General features: G+C 34.2%; 1 protein-coding gene across 5 annotated transcripts in view; it reads right to left on the minus strand.

Annotated features, from left to right (window-relative positions):
* LOC129748982 (serine/threonine-protein phosphatase 6 regulatory ankyrin repeat subunit B) overlaps positions 1–26,167 on the minus strand; it is a 205,757-nt gene that overhangs the window by 110,133 nt on the left and 69,457 nt on the right. Inside the window, exon 1 of one of the 5 annotated variants that reach the window (XM_055743797.1) lies at positions 10,525–10,669. The exons of 3 other annotated variants lie outside the window; for them this stretch is intronic. In XM_055743797.1, coding sequence (XP_055599772.1) covers positions 10,525–10,572 — 48 coding nt within the window. In that variant the 5' untranslated portion in view covers positions 10,573–10,669. Of the gene's footprint in view, positions 1–10,274; positions 10,407–10,524; positions 10,670–26,167 lie in introns of those variants that run through there. One more of the 5 variants, XM_055743799.1, reaches the window with a different exon arrangement.

A 26,167-nucleotide genomic window follows, 5' to 3' on the forward strand; every position in this document is an offset into this window, starting at 1 on the left:
GCTCTTTATTTTAAATTTACATGGGAGCTCTCCCATCTTTTTCAATTTTGTCCCCCACTTCTTGAAGAAGGTAGGCAAATTTAACCGGCTCGATACCCAAACAGCACTTATCATGGTAATGAAAAATATATTAAATTAGTTATGTATTAAATACAGTGCAAATTTCTTTTTTTTTTTTAAATAAAATTACTACGGTAAACATATAAATATTTAAAAAATATCAGTTGCATCACTAAATATGTTCTCAGCGTTTTCTTTTATTTTCTCTTTGAAAGTCAAATATTCAAAAATGTAGGAAAAAACAATTTCTAAGTTTACATTTGTACCGTATATTGGGACAAATGTCAATGCAAAGCTTATTTACAGATGCGTCAGAGTAATGGCTTTAAAATGGATTTAATACGAATTCCTGTTTTTTGTTCTATCAAGTTTCACTGATATATCTGCAGTATTCCTGCAATATAAATTTATGTTTGTTACTCTACTTTTAACGAATGCTGTTCAAAGGGAATGACCTTCGTTTACAAAGACATCTAAGAATTTTCAATATCCGCTGCAGTTTCAACATTCGGAATACCCCTTCTGGTCTTTCCAACATATTGAATCATTTTGAAGATGAATTTCTTAAAAGTTCGACGTTTGCCCTCGCCCCACCGTGTAAGTTGACAGAAGGGAATATTGTATTTAACACTTTAAGGGTAAACTAAAAATTTCTCTTAAAAATTTTGCGTCCAGTTGAATATCAGTTCTAAAGTCTCGCTTTTCAAAAACGAAGCGGATCAAAAGTCTCTTTTATGCAGCCATGTAACACAAAAACACTTTTCATGTTAAGTACGTACTTGAATTGGTATGTAAGCAAAAAGTACGATGGTTTTTTCAGAGTTTTTTAAAATAAAAAGCTCCCATTTTCATTTCTAAATTCGTTTCAGTTGTGTATTTGGGCCGAAGTAACAATTTCTAGAAGAAAACATAATTTTTAATTTTTTTTAACAAAAAAAGTTGAACGTTTGAACATGTTCTAATGTTCCTTGAATGAAAAGTCGAATGCTACCTACATTAACACGAACTAAATATGGAAGTATTTTTGCAAATCTTTCAATTGGTTTTGATTCGATTGATAAAATACAAATCCGTGTCACATCTAGGCGTCATTTATTACCACGTGCTGTGTACAAATCAAATAAGCAAGAAAAAAAAACACATCTAGGTTGCATATCGCCCCACGTGTTTGAGAAACAGGCGCCTTATTGATAAATTTTCCAGCAATCAATGAACAGTGTGCTTTGGTTACTATCCTTTTGCGACGACGTTTGATCGCCCATGGAGACGAAAAACAAACCCCAGGTTGAGAAATACGCGCCAAAATATTCCTACTGATCAGTATGCTATGTCTGGGTTACTTTCCTTTTGCGTCGTTGGCTGGCGACGCCTCGACCATAGAGACGAAAAACAAACCGCCCAAAGGAAGAAAAAATCTCAATAAAATGGATGTCATGACTTTAATTTGTTTCGAAAAATCACAAATTTTGTATGGAAGCCTCTCCTTCCTTAAGTCGGATGGAGTTTTGACTATTACAGAAACCATCCCCGGCCTTAAAAACCCTCAGATGCCAGTTTTGACGGTGATCGGTTCAGTAGTTTCCGAGTCTATAGGGAACAGACAGACAGACAAACATTCATTTTTATATATATAGATATATGTACATTAGGGTGTCCCAAGATTGCATAACTTCTGGGAATCTGGGGGCTCACCCTCCAAATGGTAGATTAGGATGTGCAGAACAAACTTTTGTATGGGGCCGACTAAAAAAAATCATGTTTAGAGGTTCCGCAAGCGCGATCTTTGAAAAAAGTCCACTTTCAAAAGATTTGATTTTAAATAAATTCTGGATCCGAAAATTTTCATAAAATTTATATATTTTATATTTTTTAATATTGTTTGAGTTAAATACTACACGTAAAAAATGAAAAATGAACCAAATTTGTATCAACATGTAAAACAAGCAGGCTATTTCCAAGAAAACAAATTTTTTTGGTCCAAAAATTTTGGATTCAACTGAGCAAAATGTGTACCAAGCGTAAAATATTTGTGATACCAAAGCCATCAAAAGATGCGGATTTTTGTGCACTTAAACTTTGCTGAACAAAACATGTTGTTTGTATCATCGTGTGAAGAGCTATTCACGGTTTAATCCTTAACAAAAGCCACAATTTAAAATATTTTTTTTTCAATTTATCAAATTTGTCTTAATAAAAACCTACTTTAAAATCCAAATACTTGCAAAACAAGACTTGGATGGTTTAAGGGAGTCATCAGAAGGCCATATGTCAAATTTGAGCGGAATCGGACAACAGGAAGGGGTTGCACTGAATCTCGAGTGTGAAAGAGATTCTGAGACATAGTGTTCTAAAGTAAGGTTGCCAGAATTTTTTTTACTACCATCCGGGCCTAGCAATTCCGGGCATTTTTTCAAAAAAACCTGGCAAAATCCGGGCATGAATTTCAATTTTTTAAATCCAAAAACCGGGCAAAAACCGGGCAAAATTTAGGTGTTATTATATATAAAAGCAAAGAAAAAATGCAAAATAAATCGAAATTAATATTTTATTAATGTAATTGCAGACTTCCTACAACTTTTTGGAACACTTTAATATTTAAAGGTTTATAAAACTAAATCAGCGAAATTATTTGAAACAACCGTTGAAAATTTCCATACCGATAATCGATTTTGCTAAAACTTACTCAAAAACTTTGATTTTTTTTTATTTCTTTGTGAAAATTATGAAAAAATCCGGGCAATATCCGGACTTTTTTCACGATATCCGGGCAACCGGGGCGGACCGGACTTCCTCGAAATATTGCATCAAATATCCGGGCAAACCCGGATAAAACCGGGCAATCTGGCAAGCTTATTCTAAAGACGCATAAAAAACTGGTTTCTCATCATACATTTTTTTTCTTTACCAATCGATTGCTTGATTATGTAAATTTTATTAAAATTTCAATTAAGACTAACATTTCACCTGAAGACTGCAACTCGATTGGACTTAAAACAAAAAAGTTATGGCTGTTCAAAGATTGTATTTTTGTGGCAAATTGTCCAGTAAAATGCAATGAGTAAAATGTACTCATTGTGTGTTAAACGACAATTTGCCACAAAAATACAATCTTTGAACAGCCATAACTTTTTTGTTTTAAGTCCAATCGAGTTGCAGTCTTCAGGTGAAATGTTAGTCCTAATTGAATTTTTAATAAAATTTACATAATCAAGCAATCGATTGGTAAAGAAAAAAATGTATGATGAGAAACCAGTTTTTTATGCTTCTTTAGAGCGCTATGTCTCAGAATCTCTTTCAAACTTGAGATTCAGTGCAACCCCTTCCTGTTGTCCGATTCCGCTCAAATTTGACATATGGCCTTCTGATGACTCCCTTAAACCATCCAAGTCTTGTTTTGCAAGTATTTGGATTTTAAAGTAGGTTTTTATTAAGACAAATTTGATAAATTGAATAAAAAATATTCTAAATTGTGGTTTTTGTTAAGGCTTAAACCGTGAATAGCTCTTCACACGATGATACAAACAACGTGTTTTGTTCAGCAAAGTTTAAGTGCACAAAAATCCGCATCTTTTGATGGCTTTGGTATCACAAGTATTTTACGCTTGGTAAACATTTTGCTCAGTTGAATCCAAAATTTTTGGACCAAAAAAATTTGTTTTCTTGGAAATAGCCTGCTTGTTTTACATTTTGATACAAATTTGGTTCATTTTTCAATTTTAACGTGTAGTATTTAACTCAAACAATATTAAAAAAATATAAAATATATAAATTTTATGAAAATTTTCGGATCCAGAATTTATTTGAAATCAAATCTTTTGAAAGTGGACTTTTTTCAAAGATCGCGCTTACGGAACCTCTAAACATGTTTTTTTTTTGTCGGCCCCATACAAAAGTTTGTTCTGCACATCCTAATCTACCATTTGGAGGGTGAGCCCCCAGATTCCCAGAAGTTATGCAATTTTGATAATGGTTCTCAGAAATCACCCTTAGCACGAGGGCCGAAACACTGTCAATTTAACCGACCGAATGCCGGCACGCAAAATGAGCATAGAGACGTTACATATATGATATAGAATGATTGCATCTAGTGTGTGTGACACATCACTCGGTAATACCAATCTATATACAGGGTGACAAAAAAGTCCGGTCACACTTTTTTGGGGTCGCCTGTAGACTACACGTTGCATCGCTCTAGTGCCATCTATATGTCAAATGAAAGGGCTAACTTTGCTGCCCAAAGTGGCAGAGTTTCGTTTCTGTGCAGTTTATTTACATTGAGTTGTAAGCCATGGCAGAGTTAAGAGCAGCTGTTATAGTTGAATATGTGAGAGGGTACAAACCCGGACACAAATTCAAACACCTAAAACCGCTCGGAATCAACCGGAAATTCGTGTACCGGACCATTAATCGGTACCTAGAGACCGGAAGCACCAAGGACAAGGCACGATCTCGACGACCAAGGTCTGTGAGAACTCCAAGGCTGAAAAAGATTCTACGAGACACGGTTTTGAAGAAAAATGTTCCTCCTCAAGCTGAACTATTGCTTGAAGACGGTTACTACTGTTTTCAGCAAGATGGCGCCCATCCCACACCGCAAAGGTTATTCAGGCGTGGTGTGAGTGTGACCTATTTCATTTCGAAGAATAAATGGCCTCTGTCGTCTCCGGATCTGAATCTACTGGATTATTTAGTGTGGGGATACATGATGTCGAAGCTGAACGACTATAAAACAACAAATTTGGAGCAATTCAAGCGAGTTATCACAAAAATCTGGTACGAGATGCCGATGGACCACGTGCGCGCCGCTTGCGACGACTTTTTGAGACGTCTGAAGCTGGTTCGATCAAAGAGAGGTGGTATAATTCCGAGATATCGTCTGTGAAGTATCTTTTTGAGTTACTCAATAAAGCTATGAAAGCCAGATTCAGACTTTCTTCTTATTAATTGAAATATTGAGATTTTCCTGTGTGACCGGACTTTTTTGTCACCCTGTACTATCATACTCCTGTCGTAAACTCGCTCAATTCATCTCGCGTCCTTGTGTATTAAATAATAGGGGAACATGCCCTATTATGCGCCACCTAAGCGAATCGCTGATTTTCTATGTATTCCACGTACAAATTGTGGTAAAAATGGGTGTAATCTCTGAAGAAAAGTGTTTTCTACAAATGCCTATGATTTTTTATTACTCAAATTTCTGTAGTTGCTTCAAAAACTTGATTTTTAAAATCCATATTCAAAGCCACAGAACAAAACTGTGTTGCGAATACGCGCCGCTGTGTATTCAATACGCTCCTAGCAGCCGAACACACCCGAGAGCAGCCGAAGACCGAAAACACACCAATACTTACAGACACTTTGACTGAAAAGAAAATCAAAATGGACTAATAGAATTTTAACAAAAAATTAAAAATAGATTTTTTGGGCTGAATCAACGCTCAAAATATGGTTTTAGACTTTCTGTTCATTTTCAATGAAAATTGGCCTTTTTGAAAAATTAATGCTATTTTCAGCCTACTACGATTGGCGCGTTATAACGAGCGCATGGGCCGTAATAGAACATACCCATAAAAAGCATACCTTTGCGAGTTCAGTATGATTTTTTAGCATAAAATCATAGTTTAGATTCTCCTCTATCGATGTGTCAGAAAATATTGTCTTATTCGTTTTTCTCTGCTTGGTGACACCTTATTAAAAGTGTTTTAACATTTAGATTGAAATGAAGAAAAACCTAAATTGTGAAATTATCACGACACAGGGGCATTCAAAGGAAAAATTCATACTTGCCATGACCAATCACAGCATTTAAAACAAATTGGTAATATTTTGCAGGCTTAAAATTTTTCAGATTCTTCAAAACAAGAGTGGCGCGTATTAGCCACATGGGGCGTTATATGAACTTTTCCCCTAACCATCACAGCAAAAAAAGTGTTGCGATATTACATCTAAAACGTGCACATAACTTGAGTCGCAAATGCTACCTAATATTACATCATTTTGATGTACCGTCAAAAGATGAAATAAATTACACGAAATAAATGTATCGCAGTCGACAAACTCAAGCATTGAATGTGTGCTTTATGTATATAAAGCTTCTGATGTTGTTTAGAGTCATTATTTTTAATGTTTGCATGAGAACTTTCTATCTATTCTATTCTCTCACAATTCACATTTTATTCTAAGCGAAGCTTGAATTAATAATGTAGCCCGGAATGAAAATAAAGACTTTATTGATAGTGAAGATTACAGATTTATTTCTGATGAAATCCATGTTTAAACAATTTTCTTAGGATAGTCCGTTCACCACATTTGACTTCACTTCAGCCGGCTATAAGAGCCTTAGTCTAACCATAAGAGTCATCATCTATACGATAACCGCATCACAATAACTTCACTTTTTGAGTAATCCGGACGCAAATCCTCTTGCTATTCTGCCGATGCGTTGAAATAGATTTATTTCCGAAACAGATACCGGCCATTGAACTATTTGTATCGATGCCTCATAATTTGAAATTTGATACAGGTTCCTCTTCTTACGATTTTCCACTTGGATAATACAGCCGGTCCATTTTGCATACCGAAAATGTATAGATAAAACGCGTAAGGAACCTCCAAACCATTTCCGTATCGCTAATATCCTTCTTTAAAATAACCTGAAAAGGCAAAATAAGAGAAATAAACAAGCAGCAATAAGTTTGCTTAGCTTTTTAATTGATTTTGATAGAACTTACTTGCCAAACAGATTCTCCGGAGCTCCGCATTCTTTTTCAAACTTCTTGATGCGAAATTTTCTTCAAATGTCAATTGCTACAAACAACTTCATAGCCGGTTGTGATATTACACAGCACGACGTATTCATATCGTGTACATTGTTTGGATGTAATATTTTTACGAAAATCGTGAAAAATACGTTAGTTGACCTACATCCTCATAAATTACATCGGTAAGCGTTACATTTTTTTTTTTTGCTGTGGCAGCTAGGTTCTCAAGTGACAAAATTATTATTATTTTTGAGCACCACCAAATAAGCTTTTATGACCTTTAAATCATCTGGAACTGAAATGTACGCACTGCAACATGATCTACACATTGTTTCTCAATTTTCGACATCATAAAATTTTTGATTTTTCACTTTAATCAATTTTAAAACGCTTTTTTACTTTAATTTGTTCACTAGAGGCGAACAGAGCACTATCAATGAAGGCATAATGCGCATTTTTTGCACATACCATTCATGATTGGTTTTTTTATTGTTACATTATACGGCTAATAGCATCAAAGCATCATCCGTCAAACAAAACACCAGAAACATAATGTATAAGCATGTGTTCATTTTTTGAATTATACAAACAGACCTAGATTATTTTGTTATTGCTTTGTTTGATGAATCTACGCCTCACCGTTTAGTGCAATCATGATCATGAATGATAAATGAAAAAAAAATCACCTCGACCAGGAGTCGAACTCGAGCCTACTGATTACCTCTCCGACATCTAACCAATAGGCCAAATCGTTAGACGATACAAGTCAAGCTGTAGCTCTATTGCTCAGTTGACTTCATCGAGTCGAATTCGCTGCTAGATTCCCCGGCAGAAAACGCTCATTATGCCTTCATTAATGGTGCTTATACTGCCTCGGGGGGTTTCTCATTATGCCTCTACAGTGACTGGTTTTCAGCATTCGGCAAAAAATTTTAAAATGCATTTTTGAACGTTTTTATCTACTTTTTCAAGTTTCATCCAATTAAGCCATAGACTATTTGAGTGTCTGAACACGAAACAATGATGTAATTCACATATTACAGCTGTTCTCTATGGTTAAATAAGCGTTTTCCTTAAGGTGGCCATTATGCCCTCATCTCCCCTAATGATCATGTTTAATACCTGTCACCTCAGTAAGTGTTTTAAAGTTTTTAGGTATTACGAAAAAGCAACCCCTTACAAAATATTTAAAAAATGTATGAACAAAGTGATCAAAGTTCCCCCAATTTACGGTAACTCTTAAAATTTTCAGCCAAATGGAGCGGAAGGTTGCGTTATTAAGATTGTTTCGTTGTTTGTTTATATTCGTTTAGTAGTTCGTGAACCCTTCTAGCATTGTAGCAGGGAGATGGTAGTTCATACCAGAAAACATACTTTTTGGCATAATTAAGACGAATTTTGTTGAAATCTGATTCAATGATGCCTGAAAAAATATGAAAAAATTCAAAAAATTGAGAAAATATACTAGATTTCTATAAAATTTAAAGCCTGATTAAGCCTTGAATTTGAAGCATACAGAAGCATCAAATTGTATGTTTAAGAAAAATACATACTAAAAATACTATACTAAAATGCCATCACTGGTACATTCAGGTGGTGAAATTGCAGGTCAAGATCAGTCATTGAAAGAGTTGATTTTTTTTAAACTTGAAAGAACGTGTCCGTTGTTTGGCAAAGGTAAGAATTTTAAATTTTTTGCCATGTTATCCTGCAACTGTTGGTACTTTTAGTGATTTTCCTAGAAGAAAGTAGATGTTAAAAATCAATCCCAAAGATGCTAGATGCACTAGCAATGTCAGTTCGTTATGGCATTATCCCACAGACAATAATTTTAATTGCATTACTGTAACATGAAAAACAATTTTTACACAGTCATTATGATTCAATTGTATGTAAATGATATGCAGAATGTTGACATTTTTTTAAAGTCCGAATTTTGTATAAATTTAAGCCTATATTTTGAAAGGCAAATGCAAATTTCTTTTCATACCAAATGCATTTTGGCATGCCAAGAAAAGCGGCATGCTAAATTTTCGCTCATTTTCCCTTCAATACGATTTCTCTATTGAATTTTTTTCACAAACAGTTCAAAGAAATAGGTCACAATATACGATCATATTTTAGATTAAAAGATTGTTCCACAATTCTTGACATTAACTATAGAAAGTAAAATTAAAAATTCTTGGCATTAGTTGAGCTTTAACATTTTAATTTGATTATTAAAAATGAACTTTGATAATTCTTAATAGGGTAACTAGGTAAGTAATAACTTCTGTGGTACAGATGTCATGATATTATTTTTGTTTGGGTGTTTGATAGGAAATCTCAAATTACTTAAACTATGTAATTTTAGAAGAACGTATTATCAACACTGTCAACCAACAAATACATTGTACTCTCAAGTGTTATACTCCACCAAGCATTGGTGACAATCCTCTGCAGGAAAAAAACGGAAAAAAGAAATCTCCAAGCAGTTCCTAAACACATCGAAGTTGATATTTACATTATCCATCACTTTCTGGATTGCATCCTTCATGCCGCCTTTTCCTTTGAGCTTATCCATGGCTACACACTGCACAGGCAGATTTGCGAGTCGCGCACTCACAACTGAAACAACAATAACATAAACAACACCAACAACTACACTAACACTCAATAGTTCGGCTTCAATTGAACCCTGCGAGTAACAACAACTGCTGGTTCCGGTTCCGATCGTTCTTCTGGCCCGTGATTTGGGGCTCGGTGCTTTGTTTTGAAATTCTGCCGATTCCACAGTGCACACGACACCAGCAACTGCGATTAAGATCCATCCATTGCCAAAGTTCAACTATCCGTATGAGGGAACTTCCGCGATTTTGGCGCTTGCATGGTTTGACGCCCGAACTTCCCCTTCTCCTTTTGTTTTGGAACCAACAAACAGAGAAATTGCTTGAGTACTCCTTCCGGTTTCGAATTTGGGGCTTTTAAGCCGGGTATTTTTCTATTATTTCGTTCTATTTTGCGTTTCGCGCCCAAATTGGGACATCGATTGGTGAATCGGTTGAAGCAGGAGAAAGAAGAAGGGTGGCGTAGGGAAGACTTGGATGGGTACTCTACATTCCCCCGATCCGTTTGTTTGGAAATGTATTTATGGCACGCTGGGAATTATGGGAGGACGACGATTGACTGTCAGCCATCCTGCTGGAGCCTCGGTTTATGTCTGCAGGAAATCAATTGAAACTGCAGGAACCTTTCCAGGACCACCCTAGCAACCCGCAAATGAGGCCTATCGAATTGATATATTATTTGCAGCGATGATGCCGCCGTAAAGCTCGAGTAGCAATCGATTTACACTGGAAGCAACTGGAGCAACATTCGACCTGTTTATGGTTGCCATTTAAGATATTCTATAGAGGTACATAAATACATATATTTTTCTCCCTTGCCCAACCCGACAGACAGTTATTGACTTACTGGAGTTTCAACGGTGCAGCACGACTTGGAAAACAATCACGCATGAACAGAATAAAACTGCAAACATTGATTTTTGAGAGCACTCCAAATTCCCAAAAATGTATCGCGAAGTAGGATATCAGAGAGACCAACTACTTGAACAAACTGGAAAAAATGCACCTTACATCATCTGACGCAAAAATTTGAACACGTTCATTAACACGATTCGCTCAAGACTGAACTCCAATGTACGAGCTTTCTCCTAGCTTACCCAGGTTTCTGGTTCATTTAAATCGAAAAGTTTGGCAAACAGCTCCATGCCGGGTGTGCGGAAACTGGTGGCTTCCAGGAGCGCAAATTACCGGTGTAAATAAAACTTTAGAGGTCCCCACAAGCAGAACGTTCGTGTCAGCTCCTGGATTCCCGAAACAAACAACTGATGCCGGAGATTTTCGCCATCCAGCTACCCTTAGGCGACGTTCAACTTCAACGTTTAATCTTCGAAGCAACATCGACGTCGCATACACTTCAACTGGTTATACTGGGCTTACGGTTCCAAGGCCTTTCCCTGATTCCGTACCGATTGATGATCCGACCATTTCGAATAGGCCATAAAACGATTCCCTTAAAAACTGCTTCGAACAAGCATCGAAACGCAACCCCATCCCAGCGACCGACTTTGAGTGCCATTTCTCTATCAGAACCAGCCCGAAAGGGATAGACACTTCTGGGACGTTACAGTTACTGCACCAATTATAAGGCAATCTAAGGAACCGGAGCCCAATTCCAGGGTAAGCAAGTCCTCCGTCGAAGACGCTTACCCTTGGTTTAACAACTACATACATGTATGTACTACATACCGAAATCACATGTATCACTTTCACCGTTTCCCACAGCATAAAGATGAGAAATCACATGTGTAAAGTGGCCTGGCGAAATTGGTGTTCCTAATTTTAGCGGAAATGGCGAGGGACCACGTTAAACCCGTGGGTCGTATGACTAAAATCATTCAGACGAATATGTGACTAGTAGGTTGAATAAGCATAACACCATTCGAGTTTGAGGATGCCTTATTGACATGAGGACTGTACCGAAAACGCTTTAGTAACATCTTTCTGTGAAATTTTAATTTTTCTTATGCGGTTTATTGAAGATCAGTACGATTAGAAACTGTGTCATAATTTAAAAAAAATGTTCTAAAGAATGATCGCAATTTTGATGAAATGCCTTCCATCAGGTTCTGCACAGTAGCTTTTGTGCATTTCCTGGATACTGCCTTCCAATTTTTCTCGAATTCTTCCATGCTTTGAAAAAATGTTCTAAAGATCCTCTTAACAGTCGCTCAGTTTCGTTCAATCGGTCGGAGATCAGGACAATTTGGTGGATTGATGTTTTTCTCGACGAATGTTATTAGCTTAGCTTAGCTTAGCTTTAGGGGGGGGGTAGGGTCTAACGGGTATAAAAAAAACACCATTTTCACGATTTTTTCTAGAGCTATCGTTCAAACAAATGTATTCAAATTTTTTGCATTTTACAAAGCATTGTTAAAAGAACATTTAGTATTTTTTTCGTAGACAAATATTGAAAAATGAGCCGGTGACGGAGCACTTTCGAGGAAGCCTTTTAGAAAACAGAATTTGCGGTGGACACTGTATCTCAGCACAGAATCATCTGAAGTCAAAAAATCAAAGCAAAATATTTTTAATAGATGTTTTTCTGGACCCCAACGTTTTTATTTAACTTAAAAAGTTTTTTATGAAATTTTTGTGGCTGTTTGAAGTAAAAACTACGATTTTTCACGAAAAAATCCGCCATTTTTCACCTGTAAAATCTCCCCAAAGTAAAAAAAAAACAAAAAAGAAAAACGTTGGGGTCTGGTATTTTATACGTAGAAAATATGTTCCAAATTTGAAAAGAATCGGATAAGTAGTTTTCAAATGACGATGTCCACGGACTTTAAAAATGTGCTTTCGAGAAAAACGCGTTTGAAGTTTCTGCTCTTGCTTTCTTGCAGTATTAGATAGGAGGAGATAAAGGCCTATAACTTCTACAGTTTTGCTTCAATTGACTTGAAAATTTGACACAACGTTCTTGAAATGTTATACAATAAGAAAATAAAAAAATAAAAAAATCGATTTTTTAAAGTGTTAGACCCTACCCCCCCCCTCCTTAAGCTTGCCAGATTGCCCGGTTTTATCCGGATTTGCCCGGATTTTTTTACAATTTTCACAAAGAAACTCAAAATCAAAGTTTTTGAGTAAGTTTCAGCAAAATCAATTAACGGTATGGACATTTTCAACGGTTCTTTCAAATAATCTCGCTGATTTACTTTTTTATACCTTCAAATATTTAAGTGTTCGAAAAAGTTTTTGGAAGTCTGCAATTACATTAATAATATATTAATTTAATTTTTTTGCATTTTTTCTTTGTTTTTATATATAATAACACCTAAATTTTGCCCGGTTATTGCCCGGTTTTTGGATTTGAAAAATCCATGCCCGGATTTTGCCAAGTTTTTTTGAAAAAATGCCCGGAATTACTAGGCCCGGATGGGAGTGGAAAAAATTCTGGCAACCTTAGCTTAGCTTGATTGACTACTCACATCCACCTTGAATCATTGAATCCGAAATGCTTCATACATTTTTTAACTGTGAAATTAAAGATGTTTTTACATTGGTTCTTGAATAAAATTCAGTAACGAGCAACACATTTCGAGTTCCATGATCGCGGTGTGGCTCAGTAGAACTAGTTAAACATCGCCAATGGTTGCAACTCCGTGATTGACCGAGGTCATTAGTTTTGTTCGAAGGCCAAATGAATGTAGACTGGGATTGGCAGCACATTCACAACGCTCAAACCTGATGCTCTCTCATCTAACATCAATAACGGCGCCGGCCACTTCTTAGTAGTCAATAGATAGATTGGATAAGGCGGCATCCATAAATTACGTAACGCAAAAAATGCACTTTTTTGACCCCCTCCCCCCCGTATGTCACAAATTGTAACGCTTCGACGTACCCCCCTATGAAAATTATGTAACGTTGATAATTACCCCCCCCCCCCCCCCCCCCCTAGTCATCTTCTCATGGTTACTGATACTGATTTTCGAAAAATATTTTAACATAAATTTTTCAACGTTTTTCGAAACGGAATGAATATCGATCTATCCAAATCGCTTCTAAGTACTCAACTCTCTCATAAAATAAATTGATTGTCTTATTATGAGTTGCTCTTTGCTTTTAAACTGATGATCTACCTTGTTAACATTAATTTGTTCATGGAGCCTGACTTGTTATGCGAAATATATTCCACTTAGCAATTTTCGTCGCAAGAATCAAAATTGCATTTTTTGAACAAATTAAAAAATAGTAAAATTTTCGTCTGAAGGTTGAATTGAGTTCTAGGGGATAAATGTACCTATTATTTGGTTTTCCAACGGTTATTTCACGGATATTCAATACACATTTCAAGAAGTTTATTTCAGAATCTTTAAAGAGGAAAGATAACTAGCCAGTTTCAATCATGTTGAAGTTTACAAATTTTAAACTGATTTTGGTTTGCATATCATTCTGCTAAAATTGCATGACATAAAAAAGCTTTGATTAGATTGAAATAGTTATGGAAAAAAATCGTTACGTAACGATGAGCATACCTCTCCCCCTCCCCTATGTCACAATTCGTAACGTTAGAGCTAACCCCCTCCCCCCCCCCTAGGAGCGTTACGTAATTTATGGATGCCCCCTAAGGTAGAAAAGGATGAAAGATCAATATCGCGCTTTAGGGCCGAGGTCACCTCTGCACCTTAGCAAAGAATTTTGTTTGAGGAATGGTATAAAGGATTTGATTAGGAGACACTTTTGACTTATGTGAAGGTTTGAGCAAATTCTGCACTGAACGTAAAACAGCCTTAAAAGAAAATAGTGTAAATGAACGAAAAAATCCTCATATAGGTTGTAATATATATTAAATAATTACGGAAATCGAATTCCTAACTTGGCAGTCAAAAATTCAAATTATTTCATATATTCAAGCAAATAATAAAATAAATATTTTTACTTTCAGAACCCTAAAAATGCTTCAGTATTTCGAAGTACAAATTCTAACTCTAAGAATCATGCTCTACACTTGTCTTTCATATTAAATTTCTGTTCTGTAAATCTATTCAGTTTATTTATTTTTCAATATAAATATCAATACAATTGACAACAAAAAGAAACTTGGTGTTACCGACTCGAAAGCAACGATTTTTTAAGATTGAAGTGACATATTCTGAAAGTTTGGCTGCAAGACCAATTATGTACTCGGTTTCAATTTTAGGGAGTTTATAATTGCACTATTTAGGGCACTAAACTTAGAAAAAGCTTCATATTTGTCTGCAGCGGGGGCACGATTCTCATTTCATCACAAACGCTGTTATCAAGAAGTGCTAAAACCAAAAATATGTAACTGTTCGTTAGTCAAGAACTTGAAATTGAGATGACAAAAGACATTGTTGCAAGTTATTTGTGCCTTTTTTAGACGAAGAAGTTAAAATTAAATCGAATACTTAGCTTTGAGATTTCTGCTGTTGAGTAACAAACGGATGTACCGCAAGACTAAATTCTGCTGCCCTTTGATTGACTGCACCCTCGGAGCGGTTGGCCGTACCTGATGACTCTGGAGAACCTTCCGACACACATTACTTCTTCCATAAAGGGTCGTTTATACCGGCTCGGATATGATAACTCTTGATATCTTTGTATTAAAATTTCACTTTTGAAATAAAAGAAAATTAAGAGCTTGGAAAACACGTCTTTCTTCAGTCGATGACTACTTCTATCTCGTTTATCTCGAAAAAATGACAAAAATGACAAAAATGACAAAAATGACAAAAATGACAAAAATGACAAAAATTCCAAAAATGACAAAAATGCCAAAAATTCCAAAAATGCCAAAAATGACAAAAATGACAAAAATGACAAAAATGACAAAAATGACAAAAATGACAAAAATGACAAAAATGACAAAAATGACAAAAATGACAAAAATGACAAAAATGACAAAAATGACAAAAATGACAAAAATGACAAAAATGGCAAAAATGACAAAAATGACAAAATTACAAAAATTACAAAAATGACAAAAATGACAAAAATGATGAAAATGACAAAAATGAAAAAAAATGTCAAAAATGACAAAAATTACAAAAATTACAAAAATTACAAAAATTACAAAAATTACAAAAATTACAAAAATACAAAAATTACAAAAATTACAAAAATTACAAAAATTACAAAAATTACAAAAATTACAAAAATGACAAAAATTACAAAAATTACAAAAATTACAAAAATTACAAAAATTACAAAAATTATAAAAATGGGAAAAATTACAACAAATTACAAAAATTACAAAAATTACAAAAATTACAAAAATTACAAAAATTACAAAAATTACAAAAATTACAAAAATTACAAAAATTACAAAAATGACAAAAATTACAAAAATTACAAAACTTACAAAAATTACAAAAATTACAAAAATTACAAAAATTACAAAAATTACAAAAATTACAAAAATTACAAAAATTACAAAAATTACAAAAATTACAAAAATTACAAAAATTACAAAAAATACAAAAATTACAAAAATTACAAAAATTACAAAAATTACAAAAATTACAAAAATTACAAAAATTACAAAAATTACAAAAAATATAAAAATTACAAAAATTACAAAAATTACAAAAATTACAAAAATTACAAAATAACAAAATTACAAAAATTACAAAAATTACAAAAATTACAAAAATTACAAAGTTTACAAAATTTACAAAAATTACAAAAATTTCAAAAATTTCAAAAATTACAAAAATTACAAAAAGTACAAAAATTACAAAAATGACAGAAATAACAAAATTTTTAAAAAGGCTTACTTATGTTTTTAAAGCTACAAATTAATAATGATGCATGAAAAATCCAAGAAGTAGAAATCCCAAACAACGAGCAACGATCATCAAGCGAAAATAAAAGTAAAAATAACGATTCGATGCGGTTTTATTACGATTATAGGAATCCCCGCCTAAATGCGGGACATTACAAAGTTGAACAACAAATAACGATTGAGAACTATTTCCCCATTTTATGCCTACTGCTGTATTGTTGTACAGAATCAAACCAAGCATGGAATCCCTTTAAACTTCTTGGATAGATAAAATGATAAAGAGTAGAGTGAAGTAGAGTAAAGTAGAGTAGAGAAGAGTCGAGAAGAGTCTAGTTAAGAAGCATAAAAAAAGATTAGAGTAGTTTAAATCTAAGTACAGAAGAGTCCAATGTAGGAAAATAAATAAGAAACTAGTAGAGCTGTTTTTAACACAGCAGTAAGGTAAAGTGCAGTGTAGAGTGTAAAGTAGTGCAGATGCGTAACACAAATAGAGTCAGTTAGAGTAGAAAAGATTAGAGTATAGTAAAGTAGAGTAGGGTAGAGAAGAGTATAGTAGAGTAGAATAGAGCAGAGTAGATCAAAACAGAGTGGAGAAGAGTAGAGTCGAATAGAGAATAGCATAGTATAGAAAAAAAGAGATGAGAAGAGAAGAGTAGAGAAGAGTAGAGTAGTGTAGAGTAGAGTCGAGTATAGAATAGTGAAGTGGCATATAGAAAAATAGAGTAGTTTAAAGAATAGTTCAGAACAACCTAGTGGAGTAAAATAAATAAGAAACTAAGTGGAGAAGACAAGTAAAGGGTGTACAGTAGAGCAATATAGTGAAATTTTTGAAAGTAAAATAAAATAGATTACAGTAGAGAAGAGTAGAGTAGAGTAGAGTATAGTAGAGTAGAGTAGAGTAGAGTAGAGTAGAGTAGAGTATAGTAGAGTAGAGAAGATAGAGTAGAGTAGAGTAGAGAAGAGTAAAGTAGAGATTATTCAGAATAGTAGATCGATTATAGTAGAGATGAGTGAAGTAGAGTGGAGTGCAGTAGAGAAGAAAAGAATAGAGTAGAGTCGAATAGAGAAGATTTGAGTAGAGAAGAGTAAAGTTGAGTAGAGTGGAGTAGAGAAGGATAGAGCAGAAAAGATAAGAGTAAAGTTAAATAAAGGGGAGTTGAGTAGATTAGAGTAGAGTCCAGGAATGCTACTAGGATAGAGCAAGAGAGCGTAGAAAAGCATTGGGCAGGGCTCTGTACTACTCTACTCTATGCTCTTTGCAACTTCAGGGCAGTAAATAGCAGAGTACAGTTGAATAGAGTTGAGTAGTAAAGCGTAGAAGAGTTATTTACTCAGACCCTTGGCCATGGTGACCATTTTATTACTACGATATTTTGGCTTAATGCATAATAAAAATTAAAAAGAATGTTTTATACTATTTGATTATTCAAATTAAAGTTGTTTACATAAACAGAGAATCTTTTAAAAATACATCCTTAAATTTTTTAAATGATAAGCTGGATATAAGTTTAAGGAACTTTTTAGTAAAAAAAAGAAATCTTTGAATTGGCTTTGGAATTTTTTTTAAAGAAGCCGTTAAAAATAATTTAAATTTTCAAAAGTTAAAGCAATACATTAAAATTTGTGGTACAAGTCTGATTCTTGTAAACTCATTCCAAGCTTTAGATTTTAGTTTGAAGTTTGGCTTTTGAAAATAACTGCAACTGCAATGTCAAACAGTACACAAAAATATGGAATTCCCTGCAATTTGTTTACAGGATGATAACAGAAAATAGTTTTCATCGAAAATCAATTCCAAAATTAAAACCCTGTAGATGATTTTAACAAAAATAAAATTTGCTTTTTCCTTAACAAATGACAAAACTAACTTGAATTTTACATTTAATTTGTAGTTTTTAGCTGAATTATATTTTCAAAATGCTTGATGAAGAATTTGATATTTTGAATTAAACTAACTATCAAACTTATAAGTATTCGATCACTTACATGATACATTCCCCGTTGAAAAAGTCATTTATTAGTTTTCGAGGTTTGGCATTGTCTAAGAATGTTACAAAGGAATAACCTAACTCAATAATCAAAATTTGATTAAGAATTTAGAATTTTGAGTTAGAGTAGAATACCTCGCTTGTTTTTCTGGACCCTCATTAGGGGGGTTTAACCCTCAACACCCCCCGTTCCTAAGCCATGCTCAGACCTACAGTTGCGTTCAAAAAAGAATGAAATCGCGTGAAGCTGCTCATCCACTTCCAACTTTGACAAGCTGCCATTTCTCTCTCGGTTGATATTTTTTCATGAAAATTTCATACGTTTTAATTCAACTATTCAACTAACACTCCACAAAATTTGAAGTTTTCACAATGACGGAAAACAAAGATACAGCTATTCCCGTAAAAAAGAGAAATTTGGAGTTGCTTCACTGAATTTGTTGTATCTTTGACAGTTTTCATTGAAAAATCTTGAAATTTGGTCCAAAGATGCAAAAATGTTTGATCTAATACCAAGCCAAGTTTCGTCAAAATCGATGAACGTGATCAAAAATGGTGCCGTGTAGAAAATGAGGTTCATTATCGCCAGGAAAAGGTTTCATTCTTTTTTGGACTGATGTTTATATGGAAAAAATCTATGTATTCTTGGTATTTTCTTTCACAAAACCAAAATTTAAAATAGTTGAACTAGATTGTGTGAAATTTTCATGAAAAAATATCAACCGTGAGAGAAATGGCAGCTTGTCAAAGTTGGAAGTGGGTGCGCAGCTTCACGCGATTTCATTCTTTTTTGAACGCAACTGTATAAAAAAAATGATCAAACATGGCTTAGTGTCTCCCGAAAGACTTTTGACACATCCTAATAAGTCAAGTTCTTAATGTTTTGAAGTTCCCTTGTAAATAAAACTGCATACGAGATACTGAGAAAGGACGTTTGTCAAATTTGCTTTCAAGAATGCGCCCTGTAATTTCTTTTAAAAACTGTCTTCAGGCCTACCGCCTGTTAATTGACAAATTAACTACTAAAAAAATTTGTGGATGACTTCAAAGGTTTGAAAAACATGAAAAGATAAAGTTACCCACAAAGGATAAATTTATTAAAATTTCATCTAAAAAGCGGTCTGAAGGTTATAAAATCCTTTAAAACCTATCAACATTTTAATTTAATATTTTTATGCAAAACATAAAATCATCACAACTATCTTTTGTCATAATGTGAATTCTCCTTTTCAGCGCTACATCTCAACGTCATTAAATTCGTGTCAGAAAAGCTGTATTTATGCTATTTAGCACGAACAGATAGATTCGTGCTCGTTAACAATGGCAGCAGAAAAAAACCGGAAGTTTGCTGTATGTAAATGGTATTTGTTTTGAGAGCAGTCAAAAAACTAATTAAAAACAAGTGTTTTTAATTTAGTACAAGGTGTTTGTACCACATTTTAAATCCATCTTTCAAACATGGATACAACAAAAGCGAGCCACGATTTTCCATACGTAAAATTGAATTGATTGAAATGTTAAAAAAAAATGGTATCGGAAGACTTGAGAAAAAAACTGTTTGAAATAAATATCAACAAAACAGTAAAACTGAATAAGATTTTTTTAACGCGAACCTTAACCAAAAGAGAAATCATCAACGGTAAGTTTTTTTTAAATAAGATATGATGATTTTAAAAGAAGTATCTACTTAAAATAGGATGCATAAAGTTTTTATTTAAATCTATGTGTTGCATGACTGATCGATAATTGAAGATACTTCAACACAATTCATAGAACAGCCAATCAATGATTACACCCCAACACGATCTTTCTTTTCGAAAGGATTCATCATCCTAAGCGAACTTCACATAACATCACCTTGATCTTCCATTGCTTGGTGAGCGACATGCCCCCTAGTTTCTTGGTTGTTAGCAACCGACGACAGTAGCAGCAGAATTCCAGCAGAAGTGCATCCCCACCCACAAATCCACTACTGGCAAGGGAACGTGCCTTTTCTGGCGATTGGCGTTGATAACACAAACAGTGCCAACAGCTCTCCTCACCCGAACAGCAACGGCAATGGGAAACTCGGATGTGCAAAAACACCTGCGCCAGCAACCATCCAAGGTGATCCAACATGGGTGGGTGGCCCAATTGAGAAGACCATTCAACCAACGAATCGCGAGGTGCACCGGAATGTATGGGATATTTTCCTTTTCTCGTACGTTCACTATTCGGGGGGTAGGTTGTTGACTCAGGGATGTATGTGTGCCCGTACTCCTCAAACAACACTTTGCACGAAAACACTATTCTTCTCCGATGGAATGCGTATAGTAACACGGCAAACAGTTTTCCTTCATCACTGCCATCTTTTGGAAAAGCGGTAGAAACTACTAAAGCTTCTCAAAACTGACGATAGGCTACGCTGCTGTTGTAACGTTTATTTACTACTGTAACCAGGAAGTAATCATGCACGCGACCCAAAAAAGTTATCACTTTCCCTAATATTCACTTGTTGTTTACATGCCCTTAGGGTATCTGTTGATACTTCCCATTGCCCTGAATCAACACATATTATATAACCCACTTCTGTAACACCCCTATGGCTGCATCCTTGTGATTGTTTGTTGCATTCCACGATTCCGGTCTGATAAATCAGTGCCAATACTCTATCGAATCGATTTTCGTCAATACGTCTTCAATTGGTAAAAGCCAAACTCCAACTAAATTCAATTTCAGCATTCTCCATCAATGCAAGAGACACCAGACCCAGTCGAGCCTGAGCATTGCCGGCGAAAGAAATATAAATAACATTATTCCGCGACATGGTAGCAAAAATCGCATACAAATCCAACTTTCCCTCCAAGCAGTGTCCCCATTCTCTGCACCCCAACCATAACAAATCCAAAGCAACAGAACTAACTCTCACCATGCGATGATACGTGTTCCTATATTTATGTTTCTAAGCCCCCAGACGTGCATATAGAAAAACATCAAACCCATCAAATGGAAATCATATTTTTGCACCATCTTGCGCCGCCCTACCAATGAATGGGCCTCCGAATCGAAAAAAAAGAACTCAGTAAAGGTATCCAGATCCTACATTTCTGCAAGATTTCTGCAGCACAGTAGGTATCCACGGTTGTTAGTAGCCACCTTTCTACCGTGGCATCATCAGGAAACAGCACAAAGTGTTCCAATTCTATCATCACGGGCAAGCCGGCATTAGCACGATGAAATCAGAGGTGTCAGTGGGGATTAGTGGTTCCAATCCCTAAAAAGCTGGAAAAAGTCTAATTCTCAAGTCCGCGAAATTCAATTTTTTATTGTACTATAATCTTTAATTATCGGAGTTCGTTTTATGTTTTATCAGACCTTTTATTCAGCTGATATGAAAAAAAACTTTCAAAACATATTAAGCAAAAATTTTTTTTTTTAAATGCACCGTTTTTTTAATTCTTTACTCCAAACAATTATACAACGTATCGTTATCTACAAGAAATGAAAATATCGAAAAAAAAATCTATACTGGAGTGATGGATTCTTATCTTTTCAACAATTTTAAGATGAAAATATTCTCAATATCATAATTCAACTAAGTTCCTCCAAGTTGAGAATTTAAAAGAAGTTTTAAAATATTAACTTTGTTTATGTTTAGTAAGCAAAACTGAAGCTTGCTCTGCCACTCCCTTAAATCACGTTGAATTTAAAATTGGAAATTGTCTAATATAAATACTTAAAAAAAACCAATCATGGGTTTTCTTCAGTTCACGTGCCAAATCACTTTAAAACATCAGTTTGGACAATGCATTAATGCATTAATGATTTTTTCTAATTCACTAATTGAAAAATAAAATCAATTTTTCAGTTTTTTTTTTGTTTGTCGGCAAAAAAAAACGTTCCTAACTGTAAAAAAGATTAAATTACTTGATTTATCAACTTTTCACATATACTCTTCAGTAGAAAAGCCTTTTTATAATATTGAAAACTTTTTTTTAATTTTGCGGTGAACAAATTTGTTTATTTTGGACAGCAAAATATATCAAGAGTAATGTACAGGCTCATATCGTTTTTGGCAACACTTTGTTTATTTTTAGTAATTTTTTGTTGTTTTTCACTATGTTTTATACACATTTAGAACTTTTTTTGTGTTGTTTAAAATGTTATTTTTATCGTATTTATGATTTTTATCATTTAACATCTTTTTTTTTTTAGATATTATTTGTCCCATTTATGTTTTTGTTTGTATATATTTGTTTTTGAGTTTTTTCAAATTTTTATGTTATTCGTCATTTTCGAGTGCATTATAATTTTTTTTGAATTTTTTGTTATTGTTGTTATATTTTATCAACATTCAAGAACGTAAAAACCTATTCATGATGTTTGCCTAAATTATATTAGGATTGTTATTTCAAAAACTATATGGTAATTTCGTTCCAAAAAACCGTTCAATTTTGGTACATGTGCCAAAATCGGATGTTGAAAAAATTGCCAAAAACCAACGAGGTCTGTACTTCGATTCGATGTTTTGTATTTTAATGTAATGTTTTTATTTTGATAATATTCTAAAGCAGTAAATTTAGTCCTAATAATTTAGTTTTAGTTTTTCTTCTCAATTCTTATAAATTTATAATTAATTTGTTTATAATTAAAATGGATCTCTTCAAAGGCATATTCTTCCACTGAGATTCATTGAGTAAAGTTCTCTTTTATTTTTTCATACTTCCTCGTAGTAAATAATTTTTTTTACGTTCTCAGCATGATTAAAGTTTGTCCGCGTTTTAGTTTTTAATGTTATTTTCTTGTTTGCTACCAGCCATGCTGAGAACAGTTAGCGTCCATTACCAGGGGGCTCAAATGAGCTTTTTGGTAAGGGGGAGTATGGTGGGCACTAGTTTACAAAATTTAAAAAAAATCGTGAACTTGATTGACTGATCAATATTTTTAATGTAAAATCGGGCGCTGAATCCGAAAATGAAATTTAAAAAAAAAACTCAGTAGAACCGTTTTTGAGTTATGCTCCAAAAATGCAATTTTGGAAAAATTAAAAAAGTTCTTGTACTTAGATGAAAATATCTCGGACGGCATAACAGTAATTGGAAATACCTCTTCTGCATACACTGCACTGTTTTTGCGTATGATCAACAGTATTGTTGATATTAGTGACTTTATCATAGAAAAAGTTATAAAAAACGCATTTCTTTTAGAGAATATTTTGTTTCAGCGAAAGTTTTAGACTCGATGGTAGCATTTAAAAAATCTGATTTTCTTTTGCGCTTCAATGTCAATTTAAAATAAAGATTTCAAGTAGTTATTTATCAAAATCGGTTGAAAATTGAAGAAGTTATGGCTACTTTACCATAACAGTATTTTTTGTAGTTTTTAATCATTTAACGAACCGCAGTACACTTATCATAGTATAGGAAGAATGAAACATGATCAATCTCACTCACTCCAAGTCAAAATTATTTACTAGTTTACCAAAAGGTCACAAGCAAATTTCAGGAAGATCTGACCATAGGGAGGGGTTGCTTGAGTCTTAAACGTGAATAAAATTTTAAGGTATTTTGCCCGGGAAGAATGAAAAATACTGGTTTTTCATCAATAACTTTTTTCATCACAAGCCAAGCGCCAATATGGTCTAGTGGATAGGCTGGCGCGAGTCTGGTATTGGTACGCCAGGCGTACTGGGTTCGATTCCCGGTATCGGCAAGAAAAACTTTTGGGTTCGAATCCCATAAGCGGGCTTACAGGTAAGATGTGTTTCATTATATAACTGACTATATAATTGGAATGTTCAATCAGTTGCCAGCTGGCCAGGTATATACACGGATGCCGGAATACCTGTAAATAAACTAGCCCACCTGATTGATTCGTTCTTCCAAAATATACCTACATCAACACACGCAATACATTCACCACATAACCGTTCATACGAAGCCATGGGGTCCGGGTATGGTGGCGCGCTGCATTGGAGATTTGTCGAACCTAATAATCTAATGAATGTATGTGAACCCATACTTTGGCAGAAACTGCGGTGAATCCGTGCACCCATGGTGGATTACCAACATACATACAACATATAACTTTTTTCATCACAAGCCGATTGTTTTTGATGGTTGATTTTCTTAAATCTTAAGTTGAGATAAATATTTCACCCGAAGACTGCAACACGATTGGACTTGAAGTAAAAAAGTTATTGCAATTCAAAGGCCGCAAATTTTGTCCAATACTCAATGAGTACTTTTTACGCATTGCGTTTTACACGAGAATTTTCGACCAAAATACAATCTTGGAACCACAATAACTTTCCTGTTTCAAACCCAATTGAGTTACAGTCTTCGGGTGAAATATTTGTCTCAACTTGGGCTTTAAGAAAATTAACCATATAAAACAATCAGCTAGTGATTAGAGAAGTTATTGATGAAAAACCACTATTTTTCGTTCCTTCCGGGCAAAATACCTCAAAATTTTATTCTCGTTTGAGACTCAAGCAACCCCTCCTCATGGTCAGATCTTCCTGAAACTTGGCATGTGACCTTCTGGTAAGCTTATAAATAATTTTGACTTGGAGCGAGTGAGATTTATCATGTTTCATTCTTCCTATACTATTATAAGTGTACTGCGGTTTGTTAAATTATGAAAAACTACAAAAAATACTGTTTTGGTAAAGTAGTAATAACTTCTTCAATTTTCAACCGATTTTGATTAATAACTACTTGAAATCTTTATTTTAAATTGGCATTGAAGCGCAAAAGAAAATCAGATTTTTTAAATGCTACCATCGAGTCTAAAACTTTCGTTGAAACAAAATTTTCTCTAAAAAAATGCGTTTTTTTATAAATTTTTTTCTCATTAAGTCACTAATATCAACAATACTGTTGGTCAACCGCAAAAACAGTGTTCAGATGATCGATAGAAAATTTATTCACCTTCAATATGCAGAAGAGGAATATCAAATTACTATTGTGTCGTCCGAGATATTTTAATCTAAGTACAAGAACTTTTTTGGCTAGTGAAGTAGACAATGTGCAACTCGAGACCCCATACACCCAATCCTCGGGTAGTGGTCATATCACCTCTTGTCTGCAACTCCGATTCTCTACCTCCCCGTGGTACTAGCTGGGGTGCGAGCAACCTTAGCGGAGATCGGGTACCCAACCCCGGTGGATGCTTTGGTCGCATGCAGAATGAGTTAGGGGGCTTCGTACGCGTCTGTTCTCCATGTTAGGGGCGGCGTGCGGAGTGCAACAACGTCCTGGTGGTGTTCGGGACCCAAAACAGCAACATCACGACGGTCCTCCTGCGAGATAGTGGGGTTAGCTGCGGGCCTTGCGAGCCTGTGACTACTAAAAAAACATAAGCAACGAATAACGAACAAGAACTTTTTTAATTTTTCCGAAATTTCATATTTGGAGCATAACTTAAAAACGGTTCTACTGAGATTTTTTTGAAATTCATTTTCGGATTCAGCGCCCGATTTCACATAAGCAATGACCTTCAGTTTACTAAGTTCAAAAATGCTGTAAACTAGTGTGGGCCGCTAAAAAAAATGTGATGAATTGTAATGTAATGTAATGTAATGTAATGTAATGTAACGTAATGTAATGTAATGTAATGTAATGTAATGTAATGTAATGTAATGTAATGTAATGTAATGTAATGTAATGTAATGTAATGTAATGTAATGTAATGTAATGTAATGTAATGTAATGTAATGTAATGTAATGTAATGTAATGTAATGTAATGTTATGTAATGTAATGTAATGTAATGTTATGTAATGTAATGTAATTGAATGTAATATAATTTAAATTAATGTAATATAATATAATTTAATGTAATGTCATGTCATTTATTGTAATGTAATATAATGTAATGCAATGTAATATAATGTAATGTAATGTAAAATAATGTAATGTAATAAAATGTAATGTAATGTAATGTATAGTAATGTAATGTAATGAAATGTAATGTTATGTATTGCTTTAAAATGTAATGTTTTGTAATGTAATATAATGTAATG

Source organism: Uranotaenia lowii, chromosome 2, assembly GCF_029784155.1.
Source record: "Uranotaenia lowii strain MFRU-FL chromosome 2, ASM2978415v1, whole genome shotgun sequence".
NCBI classification, from domain to species: Eukaryota; Metazoa; Arthropoda; class Insecta; order Diptera; family Culicidae; genus Uranotaenia; species Uranotaenia lowii.